Source organism: Uranotaenia lowii, chromosome 1 (genome assembly GCF_029784155.1).
Source record: "Uranotaenia lowii strain MFRU-FL chromosome 1, ASM2978415v1, whole genome shotgun sequence".
NCBI classification, from domain to species: Eukaryota; Metazoa; Arthropoda; class Insecta; order Diptera; family Culicidae; genus Uranotaenia; species Uranotaenia lowii.
In genome coordinates this window covers 204273924-204296596 of record NC_073691.1, presented here as the reverse complement: position 1 = coordinate 204296596, position 22673 = coordinate 204273924, and the positions used below count along the sequence as shown (strand labels likewise).

Genomic DNA, 22673 nt, shown 5'->3' with positions numbered 1-22673 from the left:
CGTAACTGCTTGAGTGGATTCTTGAATTCTCGTCGCCAAAAACTATTGTGTCTTGTAAATGAAAGACTGTTCTTTTCAATAGCTTAACTAAGAATGAATTTATTTTCTTATGACATTGTTAGAAGTGAAAACCATGGATTGCCTAGATTTCCTCAAACTCATCATGGATTGCTTGATCTCTAACAACTTTACAATGAAAAAAAAAACATTTTAGATGAAATCTAAGTAAGCCAGGCTTAAGCAATTTTCTGCACGGCAGTACCCGTTTTTATTGAAGAATTACTATGGACATATGTCAAATTATAGAACGTCGAACAACCACTTCATTTAAAGTTCGGAAAATGCCAGAATAAAAACCGTAAATCGATTTTCTTCAAATTTCGTTCACATATGCACACTGGATCTGAAAATGGTGTTGATCCAAGATACCCAGGGTTCAACAAAACGCACTCTTTTAGCCACGCGCAACACACGCAAACCATTCTCTCGTGCAAAACACTTCATCGTTTGCGTTCTGGCCGTTGACGCACTCTCGCTCTAAACAAAAACACGCTCGCTCTATCTTTTCCACTCGTTCTCGTCGACGAGATGCGCTATCCGAAATCTGCGCGAGCGGCCGAGTCAGACAGGCACGGCTAGCTCACTGCGCGTCCTAACCGAGCGGCGTGCGAGGTCTCTCTTTTGGTTAACAGAACAGCACGCAGCGGCTCTCAATGCAGCTCGCGGCGGCCCTCCAAACGGTCTGAGGCGGCTCTCTTTTTGTCACCGGGCGGCGCGCACGGGCTCTAGTGTGGGGCTTGTGTTTTGTATTTGCCGTGGCCCGATTGATAAATCTGTGTGTTTAATTCAATCAGCAAAATAGTTAGAACAAATGGTAGCGGGCAATGGACTTGGCGGGAGGATTAAAAGAATCATTATAGGAGGTCTACGTTACATATTATTAATAGCTCCAAGCACTAGTATTCATGAAAATTTTACCATTAACTAGTAAAATTTCGATACCAAGAATGACATCCTTTTTTTGGAAATGCTACGGCGACATCGATATTTATAATGTCACGAAATTTCAATCGTAACATTGAAATGTTATGAATTTGACTGTCGCGACCACTTTTAATGCAAAGTAAATTTAGACAATGGGATTCAGATCGATTAAATAAGAATATGATTCGAATTTAATTTGTTGACTTTTCTATAGGAAGATAGTACATACGCGAGATTAAAACAAACTAATGATGATTAACGGAACAAAAACCAGTAGAAATTAGTTTAGCTCCGATTTTAACTTGCGACCCCTTTAGTGAATAGGTTTGACTTGTAGGTGACGAAAAATAGTGTCGCGAGCTCGCTAGTACAAGCTTCTAATGTTAGTACCGCGAGAAATGTGTTTAGCTCCGATTTCAACATGCGACCCCTCTAGTGGAAGGGTTTGACTTGTAGGTGACGTAAAATAGTGTCGCGAGTTCGCTAGTACAAGCTACTAGTGTTAGTACAAGTAGAAATTAGTTTAGCTCCGATTTCAACTTGCGACCCCTCAAGTGAAAGGGTTTGACTTGTAGGTGACGAAAACTAGTGTCGCGAGCTCGCTAGTACAAGCTACTATTGTTAGTACAGCGAGAAATGTGTTTAGCTCCGATTTCAACTTTCGACCGGTCAAATGAAAGGGATTGACTCGTAGGTAACGAAAAATAGTGTCGCGAGTTCGCTAGTACAAGCTACTAGTGTTAGTACAGGTAGAAATGAGTTTAGCTCCGATTTCAACTTTCGACCGGTCAAGTGAAAGGGTTTGACTTGTGGATGACAAAAAATAGTGTCGCGAGCTCGCTAGTACAAGCTACTAGTGTTAGTACAGGTAGAAATTAGTTTAGCTCCGATTTTAACTTGCGACCCCTCAAGTGAAAGGGTTTGACTTGTAGGTGACGAAAACTAGTGTCACGAGCTCGCTAGTACAAGCTACTATTGTTAGTACAGCGAGAAATGTGTTTAGCTTCGATTTCAACTTTCGACCGGTCAAATTAAAGGGATTGACTCGTAGGTAACGAAAAATAGTGTCGCGAGTTCGCTAGTACAAGCTACTAGTGTTAGTACAGGTAGAAATGAGTTTAGCTCCGATTTCAACTTTCGACCGGTCAAGTGAAAGGGTTTGACTTGTGGATGACAAAAAATAGTGTCGCGAGCTCGCTAGTACAAGCTACTAGTGTTAGTACAAGAAGAAATTAGTTTAGCTCCGATTTCAACTTGCGACCCCTCTAGTGAAAGGGTTTGACTTGTAGGTGACGAAAACTAGTGTCGCGAGTTCGCTAGTACAAGCTACTAGTTTTAGTACAGCTAGAAATTAGTTTAGCTCCGATTTCAACTTTCGACCGGTCAAATGAAAGGGATTGACTCGTAGGTAACGAAAAATAGTGTCGCGAGTTCGCTAGTACAAGCTACTAGTGTTAGTACAGGTAGAAATGAGTTTAGCTCCGATTTCAACTTTCGACCGGTCAAGTGAAAGGGTTTGACTTGTAGATGACGAAAAATAGTGTCGCGAGCTCGCAAGTACAAGCTACTAGTGTTAGTACAAGTAGAAATTAGTTTAGCTCCGATTTCAACTTGCGACCCCTCTAGTGAAAGGGTTTGACTTGTAGGTGACGAAAAATAGTGTCGCGAGTTCGCTAGTACAAGCTACTAGTGTTAGTACCGCGAGAAATTAGTTAAGCTCCGATTTCAACTTTCGACCGGTCAAGTGAAAGGGTTTGACTTGTGGATGACGAAAAGTAATATCGGGAGTTCGCTAGTACAAGCTACTAGTATTAGTACAGGTAGAAATTAGTTTAGCTCCGATTCAAACTTTCGACCGGTTAAATGAACGGGTTTGACTTGCAGGTGACCAAAACTAGTGTCGCGAGTTCGCTAGTACAAGCTACTAGCATTAGTACAGGTAGAAATGAGTTTAGCTTCTATTTCAATTTTTGACCGGTCAAGTGAAAGTGTTTGACTTGTAGGTGACGAAAAATAAAGTCGCGAGTTCTCTAGTACGAGCTATTAATATTAGTACCGATAGAAATTAGTTTAGCTCCGAATTCAACTTTCGACCGGTCAAGTGAAAGAGTTTGACTTGACGAATTCACTTGTCCAAGCTATAAGTGTTGGTACCGGTAGAAATTAGTTTAGGTCAAACCCTTTTCACTTGACCAGTCGAAAGTTGGAATCGGGGCAAAACTAGTTTCTATCTGTACTAACATTAGTAGCTTGTACTAGCGAAATCGTGACACTATTTGTCGTCACCTGCAAGTCAACCCTTTCACTTGACCAGTCAAAAGTTGAAAGCAGAGCTGAACTTATTTCTACCTGTACTAATACTAGTAGCTTGTACTAGCGAACTCGCGACACTATTTTTCGTCATCTACAAGTCAAACCCTTTCACTAGAGGTGTCGCATGTTGAAATCGGAGCTAAACTAATTACTCGCGGCACTAACACTAGTAGCTTGTACTAGCGAATTCGCGACACTATTTTTCGTCACCTACAAGTCCATCCCTTTCATTTGACTGGTCGAAAGTTGAAATCGGAGCTAAACTAATTTCTCGCGGTACTAACACTAGTAGCTTGTACTAGCGAACTCGCGACACTATTTTTCGTCATCCACAAGTCAAACCCTTTCACTTGACCGGTCGAAAGTTGAAATCGGAGCTAAAATAATTTCTACCTGTACTAATACTAGTAGCTTGTACTAGCGAACTCGCGACACTATTTTTCGTCACCTATGAGTCAATCCCTTTCATTTGACCGGTCGAAAGTTGAAATCGGAGCTAAACTAATTTCTAGCTGTACTAACACTAGTAGCTTGTACTAGCGAACTCGCGACACTATTTTTCATCACCTACAAGTCAAACCCTTTCACTAGAGGGGTCGCAAGTTGAAATCGGAGCTAAACTAATTTCTACTTGTACTAACACTAGTAGCTTGTACTAGCGAACTCGCGACACTATTTTTCGTCACCTACAAGTCAAATCCTTCCACTAGAGGGGTCGCATGTTGAAATCGGAGCTAAACTAATTTCTCGCGGTACTAACACTAGTAGCTTGTACTAGCGAACTCGCGACACTATTTTTCGTCATCCACAAGTCAAACCCTTTCACTTGACCGGTCGAAAGTTGAAATCGGAGCTAAAATAATTTCTACCTGTACTAATACTAGTAGCTTGTACTAGCGAACTCGCGACACTATTTTTCATCACCTACAAGTCAAACCCTTTCACTAGAGGGGTCGCAAGTTGAAATCGGAGCTAAACTAATTTCTACCTGTACTAACACTAGTAGCTTGTACTAGCGAATTCGCGACATTATTTTTCGCCACCTACAAGTCAAACCCTTTCACTAGAGGGTTTGCATGTTGAAATCGAAGCTAAACTAATTTCTCGCGGTACTTGTGCCGTTAATCATCATTAATTTGTTTTAATTTCGCGTTTAATCTCCCCAAAGACACAACAACTAATCAATATTCCAACCATCGATCAATATGATCGATCTAAACGGTTTCATTTTAACAACCCTTGCGTAAAGCTATTTAATTTGGCCTTTTTCGCGAAATTTTACTAGTTCATGGTAAAAATTTCATAGTTACTAGTGTTGGTAACTATAACTTATAAATATTTTAAAACTTCTAACATTCATTGTAATAACCCTCCCACCAATCCCGTTGCGCGCTACAAACTGTTTAACCAATTCTATTAATTAAATTATTCGTACAGATTTCTGAATCGCCCCCCAAACACGGAACACACGGCCCACACACCGTGTGCTAAAGAGAGCCGCGCGCGCTGATCGGTGAGCCGCCGTGTCCTCACGGTAGATGCTCGGTGTTCCTAAACGCACGCGGCTAGATAAACGCAAACGCAGTTTTCGAACCGCTCGAGCTCTCGAATAGGCGCGCGCAAATTCGCTCAGCTCAAAAATTTTCAATCTGCGTTTTGGTCGCAAATTTCTCGAGAGAATTTCGAGCAATCAAATGTGCCCGTGAACCGAGAACGAAAGAGCTGCGTTTTATTTGCTCTTTCTCATTCGACGCACTCCTGCGTGTTGAACCCTGAAGATACCTGCTTCGAATGCGAGCTGTGCCAAATTCTGGATCACCTGTGCTACCATGGGAAGGAAAGGGTTCAAAACTTTCAAACTTTTCAAAATAGTAAATATCTGGCCTACGGTGTATAGTAATTGAACTGGAACGAAGATTTATCGTAAACTGTATGAAATTTCAGTGTATCCATAGTACACGAAGTCGAATAAAAGGTCTCTCAAAAGATAAAAAAAAACATAACAAAAACATTTTGTCAAACAAACATAAGGATTCTCATTCTTCTTCTAACGACATAGCCAAAACGTGTAAGCATCCTAGAAAATAAAAGACTTTCGTCCTTCATTTTTCTTTCCAACGTAATCTGTGTTACATTTAAAAATGCATTGCAGAGATAACTACGGCCAGGCCAACCATGTGGTAAAAATCGCAAAAGATACTGGCACAAAAGGGGGAACAAAGCGTGGAGTTCCCTATCAAACGCTTCGTATGCTTTATGTACGATAACTTTATACAAAAATCATGCAATGCTTAAATTGTAAAAAAAGGTTGGATCTCACCAGATTCTTCCCTACTGCAACCAAAGTTTTTGAAGCTGATATGTTTCTTTCTACATCCTGTAGTTTATTTTTCTTCTCGCACAGCTTGGGGGAACAGACGAAAAAAAAAATAGCATTCTCTTTCACTGGACAAGCCGATCTGAGGAGTTTTGCCATCCATGCCTTCTACTATACACAGTACGTACACCTACGAGGATCATGTGATACTCACTATCGAAGTGAAACCCCCGGTAGATTTAAGCGTAAACTGTTTAATGACCTTGCGGTAGCAGCTTCTCGTCGATAGAACATGATATCTACCGTTACTGAACTGAGTGCATACCATTCTTAGTAGCAAGGAAGGTACCGCATCTCGTAACAGTTTCAGTAATTCCATGTGCTCCTATGTACGGTTGATTTTCCCTAATGACTTAACTTATTGTGTGTGTATTTTTTTCTTTAAATATGCAATGCACGTCTTGGAGATAGATGGTTGACTTTTATGTGATTTATGTTTGTTTCGTTTTTTCACTATCGTTTTGTAATTTGTATTTTGTTCCTTATACTGAAAAACTGCGATTTTCCAATTTAGCATAACATAGTAGTGATTGTTTTTGAATGCCCTTAGTTTTTTGTTCTCTAACCAGTTAGTTCTACATGGTAGGTGAGGCTAGATCATGTTTTCTAACATACTACTTGTTTTTACTTAGTTTTTTTTGTTCAAAGCGCTATATCCTATAATATTTTTGAAACTTTGGATAGTGCCAAACAGTTTGTTTGAGGTAACTTCAAAATTTTTGTTCGAATAGCGTAATTTTTATTAGGAAAATATACATGAAAGTAAAACTCCTTATCGCTTTCCAAGGTAAACTGGAATAATTTTGGTAATCTAATTCATTTGTGGCAGTAGGATTTCTTGAGTTTTCGTTAATATCTTTCTCACGTTTGTTTTTGTTTAAATTTTAGAAAACCTACCTGAATAAAAACATGCATTTGGATAGCTTTAGTTCGGTGTTGGCATGGTCTTTAGTCGTTCGAATGCTGCCTTCTCGAGCGCCTCTCGGTGATCCGGATGAGCAATTTGAATCAGGGCGTATGCACGCTGGCGCAGAGATTTGCCAAACAGATTGGCGATACCATGTTCGGTGACGACATAATGTACATGCGCTCGAGACGTTACAACGCCAGCACCTTTGAAACAAATGGCAAATCGTTAATCCTGTCCATCGTAATAAAATTCATAAAATGGCAATCTCGCTACTTACCGACTTTCAATGTTGGTACAATCTTGCTCTCTCCTTTGTTGGTAATCGAGGGAAGAGCAATAATGGGTTTGCCCTTGCCATCGAACCCTTCGGCTGCGCCGCGAATGAAGTCAACCTGACCACCGAAACCGGAATACATACGTGTACCGATAGAATCGGCACAAACTTGTCCGGTGAGATCAACCTCAATGGCCGAATTGATTGCCGTCATCTTTGGGTTGCGTGCGATTATTCCAACATTGTTTACGTAGTTGATCTCCAACATTTCTTTGGAAATGTATGAGCGTACAATTAGTTACTTTCATCAAAATATTTGATAAAATAGAGTCGATATACTAACCAATAAAAGGATTGTTGTCCACGAAGTCATAGAGTTTCTTTGTTCCGATCAAGAATGAGCCAACGATGCGACCCCGGTGGTACGTTTTCTTATCGTTGGTGACACAGCCCTTGGCAACCAGATCGACAACACCGCCGGCAAACATCTCCGAGTGTATGCCCAAATCTTTGTGGTTGTGCAGAGCATTCAGCACGGCATCCGGAATGTTACCGATACCCATCTGCAGAGTTGCTCCGTCCTCCACCAAGTTCTCTGCAATCAAACTGCCAATCTTGGTCTCCGTTTCGGACATTCCCTTGCCACCATGCTCTGGCAGAGGAATGTCCACATTAACGGCGTAATCGAAGTGTGACTCGTGGATGATGGAGTCGCCAAAGGTGCGCGGCATCTGCTTGTTAACCTGTGCCACGATCACCTTTGAGTTTTCCAGAGCTGCCCGAACGCAATCCACACTGGTGCCGAGAGTGGCGTAACCGTGCTGATCCGGTGGCGAGACAGAAATGAAGGCCACATCCGGTTGGATGAGCTTGCGCCGGAACAGGATTGGGATTTCGTGCAAGAAGATGGGCACCGAGTCGCCGCGGCCCTCGGCGACAGCTTTCCGCACATTGCCACCCATGAAGAGGGATTTCGAGCGGAAGATGTCCTTGAATTCCGGAGCACAGTACGAGGCCGGACCTTCGGTGTGCATGTGGGTGACCGTAATGTCGCAGAGCTTACAGTCCACGGCATGCTTGGTCATAGCATCCAGCAGGTGAATCGGAGTGGCGGCAGCGCCCTGGGCGAACACGACGTCAGCTGATGGTGAAAGAGAACGAATTAGAAATTTAGGATCTTATTTAACTGTTTATCTTTAAAGTCTTCGAGTCGACTGCAGAATATTATACTTAACACATCAATAGGTTAAAGATTGAGACTCCTCGGACGTGTCCAAACAAATTAAAGGGGGGGGGGGGGAGGGGGGGAAGGGGGGGGGGGGTAATAAATAACAAGCTGGTTTCGCAGCTGAAAACCATAGCTTTTGTTTAATTAGGTCTGGTATTATTTCAGGCTCAGAACAAGTTATGGGTTTAAAAGTCATATAAGATGATTGTAAAATCCGCAATGAATCTAGTTCAAATTTATTAGAAGCAATATTCTCAAAATGATTTTAGGTTCAGGTTAACAGACACAAATTGATTAAATATGACATTCTCAAAACAGTAATGAGCTTTCTTCATTGTTTCTCTTGAATGTATTACCTATAGTATTCGACTCTCTGATAGATTTACACGACTAATCATTTTCTGGGTTATCTAGTCATGCTCCATAATAGGAGTATCATTCAACATTATTTTTTAATGAAGCTCCTGTTCAATGTGGCGACATGTTGGAGGTTTGTCCCTTTTCTTCTACACACTACTTACTCGGTTTATGTAGGTAGATATTTATTCGCAAGAATCATTTGATACGAGTCTAACTATACGGCACGTGGAAAATGTCGTTGTCGAGTCAAGTGTGGTGAATATAGGAAATGAACAAACGAAAAAAGAATAAACGTGATGAATAAATCAAATGAACGAGAATAGAATGAAATGAAGTTAAAATAATATCGGTTTTAAATTTTAGTTTCTTGCTAACAAAAAAAAGTCGAATACTGAACAGGCGTAATATATGTATAGGAACAGTATGATATTTAAAGAAAATAAGCTAAACCATGTTAAGCGTGCATTGCGGAGGAGAACAAAAGAAAAGAAAAAAAACATTCAGTCAGTACACTCTTAGCCACTACAACCCAAAATAAAGTTGTAATGCCGCAAAATCGGATGAAACTGGCTCCCGACGAAAATAAGTTTGGGGGGGTTTTCCCAAACTTGAGAATAAACGTCATTCTCGCAACTTAATTTTGGGGTGTTGTCATTCGGCAGGGATTTTTCGTTTTGAGAGTCGTTTATTAAAACGGATTATACATAGTCAATAAGGGAAATTTTATTATTTAGGATCAATATATTTATTTTATTAATGAAAACATGTTTCTAATCCTGCGCCCAGGCCGGAATAGAGAACGCAATTTGATAAAAATTGAATCTTTTGGCATCGGGAAGCATGCGTGCATTAATCCAGGTTCGTTTGTTTGAGTTTGTAGAACAGAATTGATAGAAGTTTTCTGTTTAACCTGAACGAATTTCGTATACCTGAAATGAAAAATGAAGATAATTTAGAAAAGCGATAACACTAGCAAGCAAATACTTATGAATACTATTCCTCACCTTCGTATAGTAACTGGAACTGGTGAATCTAGACTGGATAACTGGAACTGGTGAAAACTTTGCTAAATCGTTACTGGAAATGTCTATTTATGATGGAACGGTTTTGGGGAAATCTTCTCGGGATTTATTTTGTCACTGCAGTCTGTTCCGGGTGGCTCCAGCATAGTGCTAATTGTTAAGTTGGTCCCTCCTACAGTGGGTGGATGTTCCGATTAGTTTCTTCCTCCTTATGGCCTGCTGTTTTTTCGGAATATAGGTTAGATTTTTTTTAGTTACAATCCGCCTGTAGCAGATGCAAAACAGCGTCTTACGAAGAAGAGACGTCCGGAGAAATTCTCTAACAGGTTAAAGAAACCAGAAAGCATATATTAAAATGATACTTACAACCTGTAATCCGGACATTTTTCTCGATTGCGACTTAGGTAGTTGTTTGGGAACACAACAAAACAAAGGGAAATTTTTTTGGGGCGGTCAGTTCGGTCTACGAACTTTCTTTTTGGGGTATTGACAGCACCCCAAAATTAAGAATGTCAGCTGAACTTTGTTTTGATGCCTTGGCGTTCTTAATTTTGGGTTATTATTGTTCTGAGTGTAAACGAGTTTTGGGAAGAATGGTTCTTGTGTTGTGAATGTAGTGAAAAAAATTGTGTAAATTGGTTTAATGTTTAGTCCGGTATTGTGAAAATACACGGATTGTGTTTCGAGTACGACATCAAGGTCAAACAAATGTACACAGATAAATTTCCTGACTACGGTATTGTTTACGCCCGTTGATCTAATTTTTGTTTTGAAAACGGATATTATAAATTGACGAAGTGGATAAATAAAATCAAAAATAAAAGTAAAAATGCTGCATCAATTTTATTAAAATAAAACAAAATAGAGCTTGAATACATAAACACTTTAAACCATCAAGCTAAAAGATGAGGAATGGAATAAGCAATAAAAACCAGTTTAGCTACCATCCAGAAAAGTAGGTATGTGAGCAGCAAAAGCTAAATAAAACAAGATCATCCACATTTGCATTCAACCCCGCAACGAAAGAAGGGGCAATGAAAACTATACGTGTTGTTGTAAGACATACCGTCACTAATAAATTAGAATCGTTTGAGCAAATGCTTCCGACATTTGCATGGTTACATTTCCAAGCGTATTAATCGGACAAGGAGCATCTGACGTTGTTAAGTCATCAGTTGATACTAAGCCTTCGAATCAAATTTTGGTATAATTTATGATTTGATATAATTTATTCGCAATAGGCTGGCAGATATTGTTTATCATTAGAAAGCCATTTTCAACTGAACCATAAAGGCCCGAGCATATGTTGATTCCCTGAAAAAGGGTAATCGACTCTAATGGCTTGTTTTACATTCAATGCTGATAACGGCTTCAGTAAACATCAACTGATCAGTAAACAAAGCGGACTTGGCTCCTGCAGATCAAAGTCCGCACGGACAGACCTGCGATGAAGTGCTCGTAAAATTAGCATTAGATTAGTGTGTGAATCATAACATTTTCGTCGATTAGCGCGCCCTTACGAGTGCGGTGGCTTCCTCATTCATCTTCTCAATAACCCGGAGACACGAATAATTGTTGTTGGTTGTTTAGCACGTTCTAAGCCATGATTGATAAAGCGTTTCGTATAGACATTTTTTCCCTCACTTATACCGTATTTGTTTATGCCGAGTGTTGCACTAGTGTTGCACTGGTGCACCACTAGGTGCTGTCAAACTGTTTGTTTATTCGGACGGTGTTGCACTTGTTTTGACCTGTCGGAGTTCTGCTTACGGACGGTGGCCCACCGATAATTTTGCCAGTGTTGCGAGAGAGCGTGTGAGTGAGTGAGGTAGCAATACACTGGCGACGATTTGTGTTTGTTTTTGTCGGGTACGGTGGAGCACTGATCGAGGGGAGAAAACAAATACGGTATTAGTTCCTATGTTGGCCAGCTGTTCAGTAGTCTTGCCTTGTTTTTAATTTGGGTTTCCCTCAACCTCCATGGTGCTCAACCTTGAAAAAAAATCGTAGATAACAACTTCTGATCTAAAATATTTGAAGAATTTTATAATGAAATCAAAAATAAATGTTGAGATGCGTGACGAAAGTAATGCTATTACAAATAGTTTGATAACATTATGTTCCTTTTGATTACTTTATGGTGTTTTTTTTAATCTTTCGACCGACAAGGTAGTCTTAAATATGGATCAAATTTTCTCCTTAAAGGGTAGAGGAGAGCAACTTACAAATAATAGGGGTATTAATATGTTGATAAAACACAATATGTTTTGTTTTATACAAGTCCTCCTGTATGATCATTCCCCATTTAAGAACCACTGGCAAGTTTTGTGCCCCCATTCCCCAGACTTAAAAATAATATGAACGAATAACACGGTGATTGAACACCAAGACGACCTTTGAGTTGAGTTCAACTGATACAGTCCCATTTGGGGTTCAATCGACTTCGTCTCGGAACAATCGCCTGCAACCAGCAACTATCGGCTGGACTTTGTCCAGATTATCAGGATTGACCTACTTGTGGCTAGTAAAATTTCGGGTTTGAACTGTTCATATTCCTGTGCCAACACCTACAGTCGTGAATGCATATTAATAAGCCCCGCATTCAATTGGTTTCAACTGAGCTGGGAATAAAAACTGATTGCGTAACCCCTGCTACGGCTTGTTGTTTTGTTCTTATGGCAAATGATTTGCCATCAAGCTAATAACATTTTTTTTTTATCTACGGTGTGATGACCCCCGTAATGTTCAAAGGAACGAAAATACCCACATGACTTGACCACCTTGACCGCTTCCTCGGCTGTCACGTATTTGGGCTTTCGGTCCATCGGCTGCGAGATCTGGTTCGAGTAGGTGAAGTAGCTGTTGGTCTGGCTTCCGGACGCGGCCAGGATCTTGTTGATCGGTTTTCCCAGACGGGGTGCGAATCGTAGCGCCATTGAGCTCATTTTCGTTGCTTTCTTCTGTTCACACAATCAGCCGGAACAACCTTTTTCTTGATACTGAGCAGTAGTGGTATTTGGCCAGCCGATTATCAAATTTAATTCAATCAATGGAGGAGAGCCGTTCTTCTGCTGCTGTTGCCGGAATTCTGAGGACCTCAAATCACAGACAATAAAAAACTACGCACGTTTATTCGCCGATACGGATTATTAAGAGGCCACGGACATAAATACAACTACATGCGCACTGGTCACAAATCCTGTGCGGCCGTAAACGTTTACGGTATTCAGTTGTTACCGAGGCAAAATCCGGGAACCGAAAACAGACAACGCGGACGAAAAAACACAACCAAACCGATTGATGTTTCGAGCAAAACTGATGACGGCGAGCGTGCCATGCAGAGACTGAAGATTTCGGTGAACAGAGACTAGAACAGAACTTTTTGTTGTCTATGATATTAAATTAATATTAAAATTTAAATGATTGTTGTTAGTATTAAATTAATTAATCAATAAATTAAATAATTTTGAAAACAATTATTACTTTGTTTCTTTTGAATCTAAATTATTTTAAAGCATTCTAGTCTTTATCCAAAAACATCTTCAGCGATGATGATGATTTACTGCCAGTGATGGCAGTTTTGAAGATTTTTAAAGCATTTTTTGGTGCATAGCTACACGCAAAAATTAAATGATGCAATCATCGAGTAATTTATGTGCCCGAGGAAGTTTCTTGCTGTTGCCAGCAGCGTGCGCGAGGGTATTACGAGGGGTAATATTAAATATTAATAATAATAATAAATATTAATTATTATTTAATAATAAATAATAAATATTTTATTTAAATTCATTTGGATGACTTCAACTTAAAGTTTAGGATACTCAGTCTCGCTTGTACCTTGCCGTGCAATGAATCCCATTGATACTTCAAGGTCACCGAGGAATGATGTACGAGTGCGGAAGTACCACGATAATTATGTCGGACCATATTTGGTCATGGCTGAATCTGTTGCTGGAAATCTCTCCATAACTAAAATCGCGAAGAGTCTTATGAAGAAATTTGGAGAAGACTTCATTCGCGCAATGCCGGTTTCGAAGACGAAAATGAAGATTCTGATGCGATCAAAGGATGCTGCTAACAAGATAGCTAGCATCAGCTCAAGCAAGGAGGTTAAGTTTTTTATACCCCAGCGTTTAGTGGAGTGCCTTGGGGTCGCTTACATCGAACCCGAGGTCACTGACGAAGAATTGCAATGTGCAAATGTTTATGACAAACGTAAATCTAACCAAGTTGATAACCCGGAGGTGATACATGTCCGTCGTGTTATCAAGAAGTTGCCAGATGACACTGAAGAGGCTCTTTACACCGTGATTTTCACTTTTGCCGGATTGAATTTACCCACTCATGTTGAAATTAATAGAGTGCTATATTCCGTGAAACAATATGTTTACCCGGTGAGGCAGTGTGGAAACTGCTGGCGCTTAGGTCATCATAAAAAAGGCTGTAAAAGTGCCAAAAGATGCAACCAATGCTTGGAACAAACGATTAACGAAGACCACGTATGTGAGGGTACTGAACCGCGATGTGTGAATTGCCTTGGACCCCATCGGTCCAATGATCACAAAATGTGTCCAAAAATAATCCTAAAAAAGAAATCAGATAAGGAACGTGAGAATACTTTCTCGCAAGGCCGTGTGGATTGGTTTTGCGCACCAAACTCAGTTCCTACTAGCATCAACTCATGCGATCAACAACCGAAATCTGCAGCAGTGGAAGTAGCATGTCAAACAACAACTGCCGAAGTAACTGGTCCTTCTCAAAAACGTCGTCTCGAGGTTGACTCGGAAGATGATCTGCCCAACCTCGAGGTAAATATTTCGAATAGGGTTTGCGAATCTATCCGGTCAACAGTCGAGTCAAATGAAGTTATTGACATTAGGTGGTATGAATAAGAAAATAGCAATTGCTTCGATAGCTTTTACTTTGCTCGAACTTTAGAATGGCAAAATTTTAAAGCATTTACTCAACTAGATATGAAAAAGCAGAGTAGAACATTTACTTTCAACCAGCTCCGGATTGAAAATATGCATGCCATTCGAAGTATTTGCCTCACAAAACTGCTCGAAAATAGCAAAAGCAATTACTACAGTTTTATTCATATCAGCCATTGTTGCCGATGCATTGGAAGTCGCCGATGATGATTTCGAGTCTAGATTGAAAATACAACAGATGGTTTTAGCGAAAATTACCGAAGCGGTTAATCTTAAAGTAAGAAGCTGTTTGGATAACCTCCGGTTATGAAAATAGACACATCGGTCAATCAAACAGACACTAATTCTCTGCAATGTCTGCAATGGAATTGCAGAGGTTTACTCACCAAACGCACTTCTTTGATTCAACTTATAAATCAATTCAATATCAACATCTCTCTTCTATGTGAAACCCACCTGGATAAAGATTTATGCTTCAGGCTGCCGCAACACCTGATATTTCGCAAGGATCACAGGCGGAATTCAATGGGAGTAGCGATCGCAATCCGTACTGATCTTAACCCAATAGCCTTTCCTTTGATATATTCTGGTGAAATTCATCACATTGCTTGTCAAATCCAAAGTAACTTCGGTACACTCACTATCGTATCCGTGTACGTACATCCTCAGGCCAACGTGTCTCGAGAGAATTTTGAAGAATTTTTATCGTCTATTCCGAAACCGTGCATTATCGGAGGAGATTTCAATGCGAAGCACTGTTTGTGGGACAACGAATCTGAAAATGCCCGTGGACAACGTCTTCATCAGGCGATGGAAGAATCACATCTTGTAGTTCTCAACGACGGTCAACCAACTAGATTCGATGCAAACCGGACGTGGGCGCACTTGATATCACGCTGGTTTCTTCGAATCTCAGTTTGTGTTTCGACTGGCAAGTATTGGACTCCCCCAACGGAAGCGATCATTTCCCAATAGTTTTTCATTCGAGTCTTACCCGCACGATGAAACTCTATCCTGGAATAAATGTTCGCAAAACCGATTGGAAACTTTTTTCGGAACACCTCGAGGATTACTTCGCTGGAAGGGAACAAACGTACAACCATGAGGCTTTCTTCGAGACCATCTGGCAGGCTTTGCAAGACTCGACACCATCCAGAAATACAGTGGTAAACGACAACCGAATCCCTCAACCGTACTGGGATGAAGAACTCACCGAGGCAAAAAACGCTACAAGACGAGCTTTCCGCATATGGAAACGGGAACTGTGTGCTGAAGCCTACGAATCTTATGCTGCTACTGAACGTCGATTCAGAACACTAGTACGGGAAAAGAAAAAGAAAAGCTGGAAGACTTTCTGTGACGGTTGTGACAGCTCCACTTCGCCCGGAACTTTATGGAAAATGGTCAGAAGATTCAAAGGCCGAGGTGAACCATCTGCTGCTCGAAAGATTCCGGATACTGTAGCACATCAACTCTTGGACAAATTGGCTCCGAAATCTGTTAAAAATCCATCACCAGAATTTGAAAACTGTGCTTGTTGCGAACAAGTTGAGAATACATTTTCAATTGTCGATATTCTCGTAGTTCTAAAAACAGGAAAAGATTCAGCCCCGGGCATCGACGCCGTGCCATATTCGGTCATCAGCCATCTTCCAATGAGCGCTTTGAGACATCTACAGGGAATTTTCGGTAAAATATTTAAATCGGATAAAATACCACGGAGCTGAAAAACATTTAAAATTGTTCCTATCCCAAAAGGGGGTCAGGAACCGAACTCTGTCGATTCTATTCGCCCGATAGCACTTGCATCCTGCTTCCGCAAAGTGTACGAAATGTTAATTAAGGATCGATTAGAACATTACATCGAAAGCAATCACATTTTTCCGGAGGCCATCAATGGTTTCAGGAAAGGTCGTGGGACGATGGACGCCTTATTCCCATTAATAAATGAAGCTTCTTGCGCAGTTAAACGAAATGAACACGTTATGCTGTGTAGTTTGGACATTAAAGCAGCATACGACAATGTTGAAATCAACATTCTGGTTCGTGAACTCCGATCCTTGGTTGTTCCTGAGTGTCTTATAAAAACCATATTTCATTTGTTCGAAGAGAGAATTCTGTGTTTTTCAAACGGCCAACGAATTACAGAACGAACCACCTGGAGAGGGCTCCCTCAAGGATTCCCACTCAGCCCTTTATGTTTCAACATAGCGATTGCTGGATTGATTAATAGTATCCCGCAAAATGTTATCACTATTAACTATGCTGATGATACAACGATAGCCATTAGAGGGAAAATTATTCAACGCAGTCACGAAAGTCTTCAAAATGCACTAGACATTGTAGCCCGCAAAATCTCTGATCTCGGGTTGGAGCTGTCCCCGATCAAATGTAAATGTCTCTTGATCTATTAAAAACAACACGATACACTCCCTAGATTGGAAATAAATGGATACGAACTAGAATACGTGCAATCCTTGAAATTATTAGGTTTGCATCTAACCCGCAATTTATCGTGGTTGAATCATATCAACTATATAAAAAAACGAACTACTCCGTTCCTCAATTTCCTGCGTAGTATTTCAGGTCAATCCTGGGGAGCACATCCGGTGGCCATGCTGGGTATTTACAAGTCATGTGTACGATCAATAATCGATTATGGATCCATATTCTTGACAGACCTACCGCAGAAGGATTCCATAGTACTAGACAGGATCCAATGGGCCTGCATCAGGATCTGTCTGGGCTCCACCAAAACCACACATACGGCTCACTGGAAGTTATGGCTGGTCTTATGCCTTTGGACCAAAGGAGAAATATGACCGTCATGCGTTTCGTTAATAGGAGGATATCTCGATCTTATTGGCGTCAACAGTTTGCAAGTCCCGTTTTGAATGAAGGTGTGGAAGAAACTGCAATACACCGAGCTATTAAAAAACTTGATGAATTCGATCCATTTAGACAATCCTTAAGTAATTTCCCGTGCTATATGTTCCCCACTGCAGTAACCAGAACAAAAATACGTATAGATTTATCAGTGAAACAACTCTGTGATCAAATCCAGGAATCTTCGACAGCTGAGGTGGTTTCTACATATCTAGCAGAAAAATACGAGAATGCATACGTTATGGCAACAGATGGATCCAAGGATATAGATGGAACAGGATATTCCGTGGTTAATAGCTTCGGGGCTCCGACGAAAATGATTAAGCTTGATAATTTCGTATCAGTGTATATGGCCGAACTTTTGGCGATCAGACATGCTGCAAAAAGTATTCCTCAACTCCCTGTTGGTCAATACATCATAGTAACAGATAGTTTCAGCAGCCTCACAAGTCTCCAAAAATTGAGTTTCAATCAAAAAAATCCATTCGCCTGGTATGAGATAAAAAAGTATGTCAATGAAGCCCAAAATCTTGGATACGAAATTACTTTAATTTGGGTTCCATCTTATAGAGGAATTCCTATGAACGAGCTCGCAGACCAGGAGGCAAAGCGTGCATGCGTTGAAGGTTCACCAGAGGAATACGCTTTGACTTCATTTGATGTTAAATATCCTGTACGAAATACAGCATTACTAAATTGGCAGGTGGAATTCGGGATCAAAAGGTATTTTCTGCCACAGCATTATTTCAAATGTTTCTCTGCAACCTTGGTTTTACAACCTGGAGTTCAACCGTAGACAAATTGTTATCCTCTCCAAGCTTATAAGCAATCACTCCAGACTTCCGGCTCATCTTCATAGAAATTCCATCATCCCAACTGCTATATGTAGTTGTGGTGAGGCAACAGCTGATCCAGATCATATTATTTTTTCATGTAAGAGATTCAGTCATCTTCGAGAACCTGTTTGACGGATATTAGTTCGAAAAGGAATAGTACCGGATATTCAAATTATTCTGAAAAAGAAAGATTTTGACGTTTACCTCAATATTGTAAATTTTATAATAGAAAGTGGAATTGATATGTAAAATGTTTAATGTTAGGAGAATCACTTGGCTGATTATGTAGTATAGAGGTTAAGCCAATAAAAAAAAAAAAATAAAAAAAATAAAAAAAAGTTTAGGATACTATATTACAAGGTCCCACCAAATTAGGGCTAGATCGGACCACAGGAAAGGGTCGCTCAACCAGCAGCGTGAAGTTATAGTATTTCAAAGAAAATAGTCTTGTCTCGTCAAGATCTTTCGAAACATATATTGCAAATTGCCCATTCTGAACAATTTCCAAATCTTGTACTGATTTTATACTGAAAACAACCTCTTTGCTTCATAACTTTTTTCTCCCACGTTAGATTTTATGTCTCCCCATAGTGATTTTTTCTCAACTCGTCAATATCACCGTATGAATACGGTGTACGCACCGAGAAAACCAAGTTTCATACATTTTCGCCCAGTTTCCTTTGGGGCGTTTGGGGTACTCTAAGAGCAAGTTCACTCTATTTGGGAGAAAGTGGTAGAAATTTTGATACTTGTAGCACATTTTGAAAATTTTACTATGCAATTTTTTTTTGTAAATCCTTTATTTGAAACGGCTCATAATGCGAAAATGTTTTCAAGATCTTTGGGCGTTGTATTTTTTTACAGCATTGTTTCTATTCCAGCCGTATGTGATAGAAATATTTCTATTTTTGCATCACAGCATGCGAGAATACAACACGTGTTGTAGGCCACAGATCTTGAAATGTTTTCGCATGATAAAGTTTTCAAAATGTGCTAAAAGTGTCAAAATTTCTACCGCTTTCTCCCAACACCAGTAAACTTGTTATAATGAAGACGCTGACTCCTCCTGACCGTTAACAGTGAAGACCTTTCATTTCGGCCATATGCGTCGGGCAGATTGTGTAAATCCAGAACTGAGCAATCAACACGCCAGAATGTGCAGAGCCAGCACACGTTACCTTAACGATCAGTGGCGTCCGAAAGAGGACCAAGCTCGGACCTTGGATACCTACATGCTTTACCAATCGTTACATGCTTGCCAATCACCAGAAATATGAATTTGGTCGCTAAAGCCAGCTTCTCAGACGACAATTGCTCGATTTTGGTTCAGAGACAGAGTTTTGTTGTTGTTGGAAACATAAGAGCAGGCTCGCTTAGCCCGGCGAACAGTGTCACGTCGAATTGCTGTATTAAGACCTTCTCGCGCGCCCCATCCAGCCTCACACAATCGGTGCATCAACTCAATGAAATTCGGATGGTAAGTAAAAACTCCTAGTTGGTGTATTTGTTCTGTTACAATTTATTGTTTGATTTGATTTGGTTCGCTCGTGCTGTTTCACACCTAATTATTAAATCGTCGTTTTTGTTCTGGTTTAAGGATTATGCACTTGTGACATAAATAGGTTTATCATCCTTCGCTCGATACACCTACAGACATACATATGTTGGTGTTGCTGCCAATCCCTTAAAAATGCTTCACAAATAGACAATTTCATACTGCTTTGCTGGGTTTATTTTCCTAAAACATGCTTCTAATTTGGGTGTTTTTTTTTCTCATTGTATACAATTCCAACAAAACTAGCTGTTTTAAGGTATGCTCGTTTCAATGTCGTTATGTCTTTATCAAAAAGGTTTAACAGCAACATAAATAAAATTTTTCATATGTACAACTTACACATTTACGATCAACAAAAAGTCTATACTTAATATGGAAAGAAACTTTAAACAATAGGAGAAATAAATGCAACAACAATTTAACGAATAATGATGATAGCAAAAGGTGTAAAGTGGGATGAAAATATTGATGACTAGATGAAGGTTGATTTTTTCTCCGTGGATGAAAATAGTATGCCATTTAGAACCTTTCACGGCTACTTTCTCATGCTGTCTCTGGTTTTATTGTGTAAATTTCGTCAAAAATCATGTTTAAATTAACTAGAAAAATGGTATGTGCGCTCTCCTGTTGGTTCAAAAATTACCTATTTCATTTGTTTTTGTCTTTTCTGTTTCTTTTTTGGACTATCCAAATTTTGCAACTATATAAAGTAATTGTTTCATCTTAGTCCATAGGTTTATTTATTGTGGTTTCATGGTTCAGTGGTAACTATCAGATGGTTTATTTGAATTGGCCTTTAAAAAAACAAGCAAACTAACAAATTGAAAAGAGAAATTAAATATGTTTGGTATAACCAGATTTTCTAGTGGACTCAAATGTTGAAAATATGTTGGACACAAACAAATATTGCACAATATTTTAGCTTGAAGCATATCTAAATTTCCACGGAAGATACTATCCAGATTACGATTTGATTCGGACACTTTACGTACAGCTGTGTGTGATGATAAATGTGAGACGAGGATATTTTAGTTTTTATAAGAGTTCTCTGTTCAACTTACAAACTATCTGCGCTAAGGTATTTTACTCTCTTACTACTTTATTGTACCCACATTTATACACGATTTCTTCAGTTGCATTCTCTAGCTGTCGAATGATTTTTAAAATCATTATTCAGTTTAAACTAACTCCTATTGTACGTGTGTTCATGTTCGTTTTTCAGTACAATCAGAGTGTGTCTTTTATTCCTCCGTCTGTTTCTGCAACACATTTTATGTAACATACATCAGCTTACAAACGAAATAGGACGTCTATTTTTTTCTTCTTCGTTCATAAACTTTCATTTTTTCGTGTGTAATTCAAAACTTTATTTCGTATTTTTTTCTGCGAGTCTTGCAAAAGTCAGTCAGTAGAAACTCTTCATTGCATACGGCTAAAACTGAGGAAAACCCGATGGCCATTTTCGTCTACTCTTTCCGGTATCCGGCATTTTCTTTGCAGCAGACAACGATTACCGCCCGATCAGAGTGATGTTGAAGCACAGCTGATGATCCCGCTGATCGCCCCAGCCTCCGTTGCCCTTGCGCAGTTTCGTCTTCTTGATTACGCTGGCCACCATCAGGGAGATGGACTTCGGGTAGAGCTGGTGGGATCGGCGGGCCACCCGCAAAACCTGTTGCACCTTCGAGATCACCTGATTCGATTCGCAGTTGCTCTTCTTGTGATGGACGCCGCTGAGGAGGAAGAAAGAGAAAAAAAATGTGAAAAAATGTATGCTGAAAGTTATTTTGAAGTTTATCTCTGGAGCCACCATTGAAGGTTTCATTTTAAATCTTGTGTTTTGTCAGGTCTGATGAAGGTTGCAAACGAATTTATTTTTTCTATTTTTAGACTAAGCTTGCCAGATTCCCCGGTTTTATCCGAACTTGCCTGGGTATTTGCTACCGAGGCAGAAAATCATATCTAGTTAGCCTAGACTTTGAGTTGCTAGGGGAAACAAATTAAATTTTCACTTCTTAGTTAGCCTTCAGTAAGAATATACGCATTTTCTTTCGCAAACGGATATTTTCTTGAGGAGGAAGGAGATGTCTCTGTTGCTTCGATGGCAGAGGTTACGCGTCAGATGGTGAACCAGAATAGTCGTTTGATGGGCCTGCTGGAACAATTCAGCGGAAGAGCAAACCCTGCAGCACAGCTTGGCGCACCGGAACAAATAATCGAATCTCTGTCAAACACTATAAAGGAGTTCTTTTCGATCTTGAGAACAGGATAACGATCGACCGCTGGTTCTACAAGTACGAAGGCCTTTTCAGGCAGGATGGTAGGAACCTGGACGATCCGGCAAAGGTAGGTATTCCTTCATAAAAAGGCAGGAAATCTTCCAAACATAAAACTAAATTTTAGTTATCATGAGCGTCCAAAAACGATTTTTTTGAGCAAGTTTTATCTGAAAAGTCATGAACGGTATTTTGGAAGCCTAAAATATGATTTCAAGTGTTTTCTTCTTCTTTGGGATAAACATTTTGAATCCAATTGCTCGGATTTTGCAAGGTTTTTAGATGAAATTGCCCGGATACGTTCGGGAAAAACTCAGGCAACCTTATCCTAGAGACTGTATTGACAAACGTCCACCTATAGCAACTTACCATTCACCGATGTGGAAAACCCGAGGGCCCTTGACCACCATCACGTGCAGCTTCTGCTTGAGGCACTGCTGCGACACGTGCTGCAGCGACCAGTCCCAGTTGTAGTCGTCGTACTCGCAAAAGTGCCGCGCACAGCGCGTTATCTCGTGCCACGTAGACCGGTTGAACGCCATGCCCATGTTGTGCTTGCTGCTGACCCAAGGCGTCACCTCAACCTGGTTTTTTTTGTTGTTTCAGGTGGACGGTTTGAGTTTGAAAAACGAAAGATTAGAGAGATTCGTTGAGATTTTTTTTATTAATAGCTGTTGAAATTACAGTTACTCGAAAAAAGCAAAAGGGAACAGAAAATCTA

General features: G+C 40.1%; 2 protein-coding genes across 16 annotated transcripts in view; both read right to left on the bottom strand.

The window, feature by feature from the left end:
- Nucleotides 1-5852: 5852 nt before the first annotated feature.
- Nucleotides 5853-12778, bottom strand: LOC129744641 (4-hydroxybutyrate coenzyme A transferase). Its single transcript, XM_055737267.1, has 4 exons — nt 12236-12778; nt 7202-7999; nt 6862-7128; nt 5853-6787 (listed from the first exon to the last, which is right to left on the bottom strand). Exons 1-4 carry the CDS (start codon nt 12411-12413, stop codon nt 6600-6602), a joined length of 1431 nt encoding a protein of 476 aa, XP_055593242.1. The 5' UTR covers nt 12414-12778; the 3' UTR covers nt 5853-6599.
- A 6838-nt stretch (nt 12779-19616) lies between these two features.
- The window catches only part of LOC129744513 (alpha-1,6-mannosyl-glycoprotein 2-beta-N-acetylglucosaminyltransferase), a 519113-nt gene continuing 516056 nt past the window's right edge, over nt 19617-22673 (bottom strand). For all 15 annotated transcript variants that reach the window (XM_055737104.1, XM_055737126.1, XM_055737113.1 and 12 more), the window contains 2 exons: nt 22322-22536; nt 19617-21409 (listed from right to left, as the gene is read on the bottom strand). In XM_055737104.1, the coding sequence (XP_055593079.1) occupies nt 21187-21409; nt 22322-22536 (438 nt within the window). In that variant the 3' untranslated portion in view covers nt 19617-21186. The remainder of the gene's footprint in view (nt 21410-22321; nt 22537-22673) is intronic.

Bases quoted from the DNA above. Each gene is read 5' to 3' on its own strand.
- LOC129744641 (XM_055737267.1), bottom strand. From the start codon at position 12,413: ATGAGCTCAATGGCGCTACGATTCGCACCCCGTCTGGGAAAACCGATC. The intron at 7,129-7,201 runs GTTAGTATATCG...ACATTTCCAAAG, and splicing joins GGACAACAATCCTTTTATTG to AAATGTTGGAGATCAACTAC. The intron at 6,788-6,861 runs GTAAGTAGCGAG...TTTGTTTCAAAG, and splicing joins TGTACCAACATTGAAAGTCG to GTGCTGGCGTTGTAACGTCT.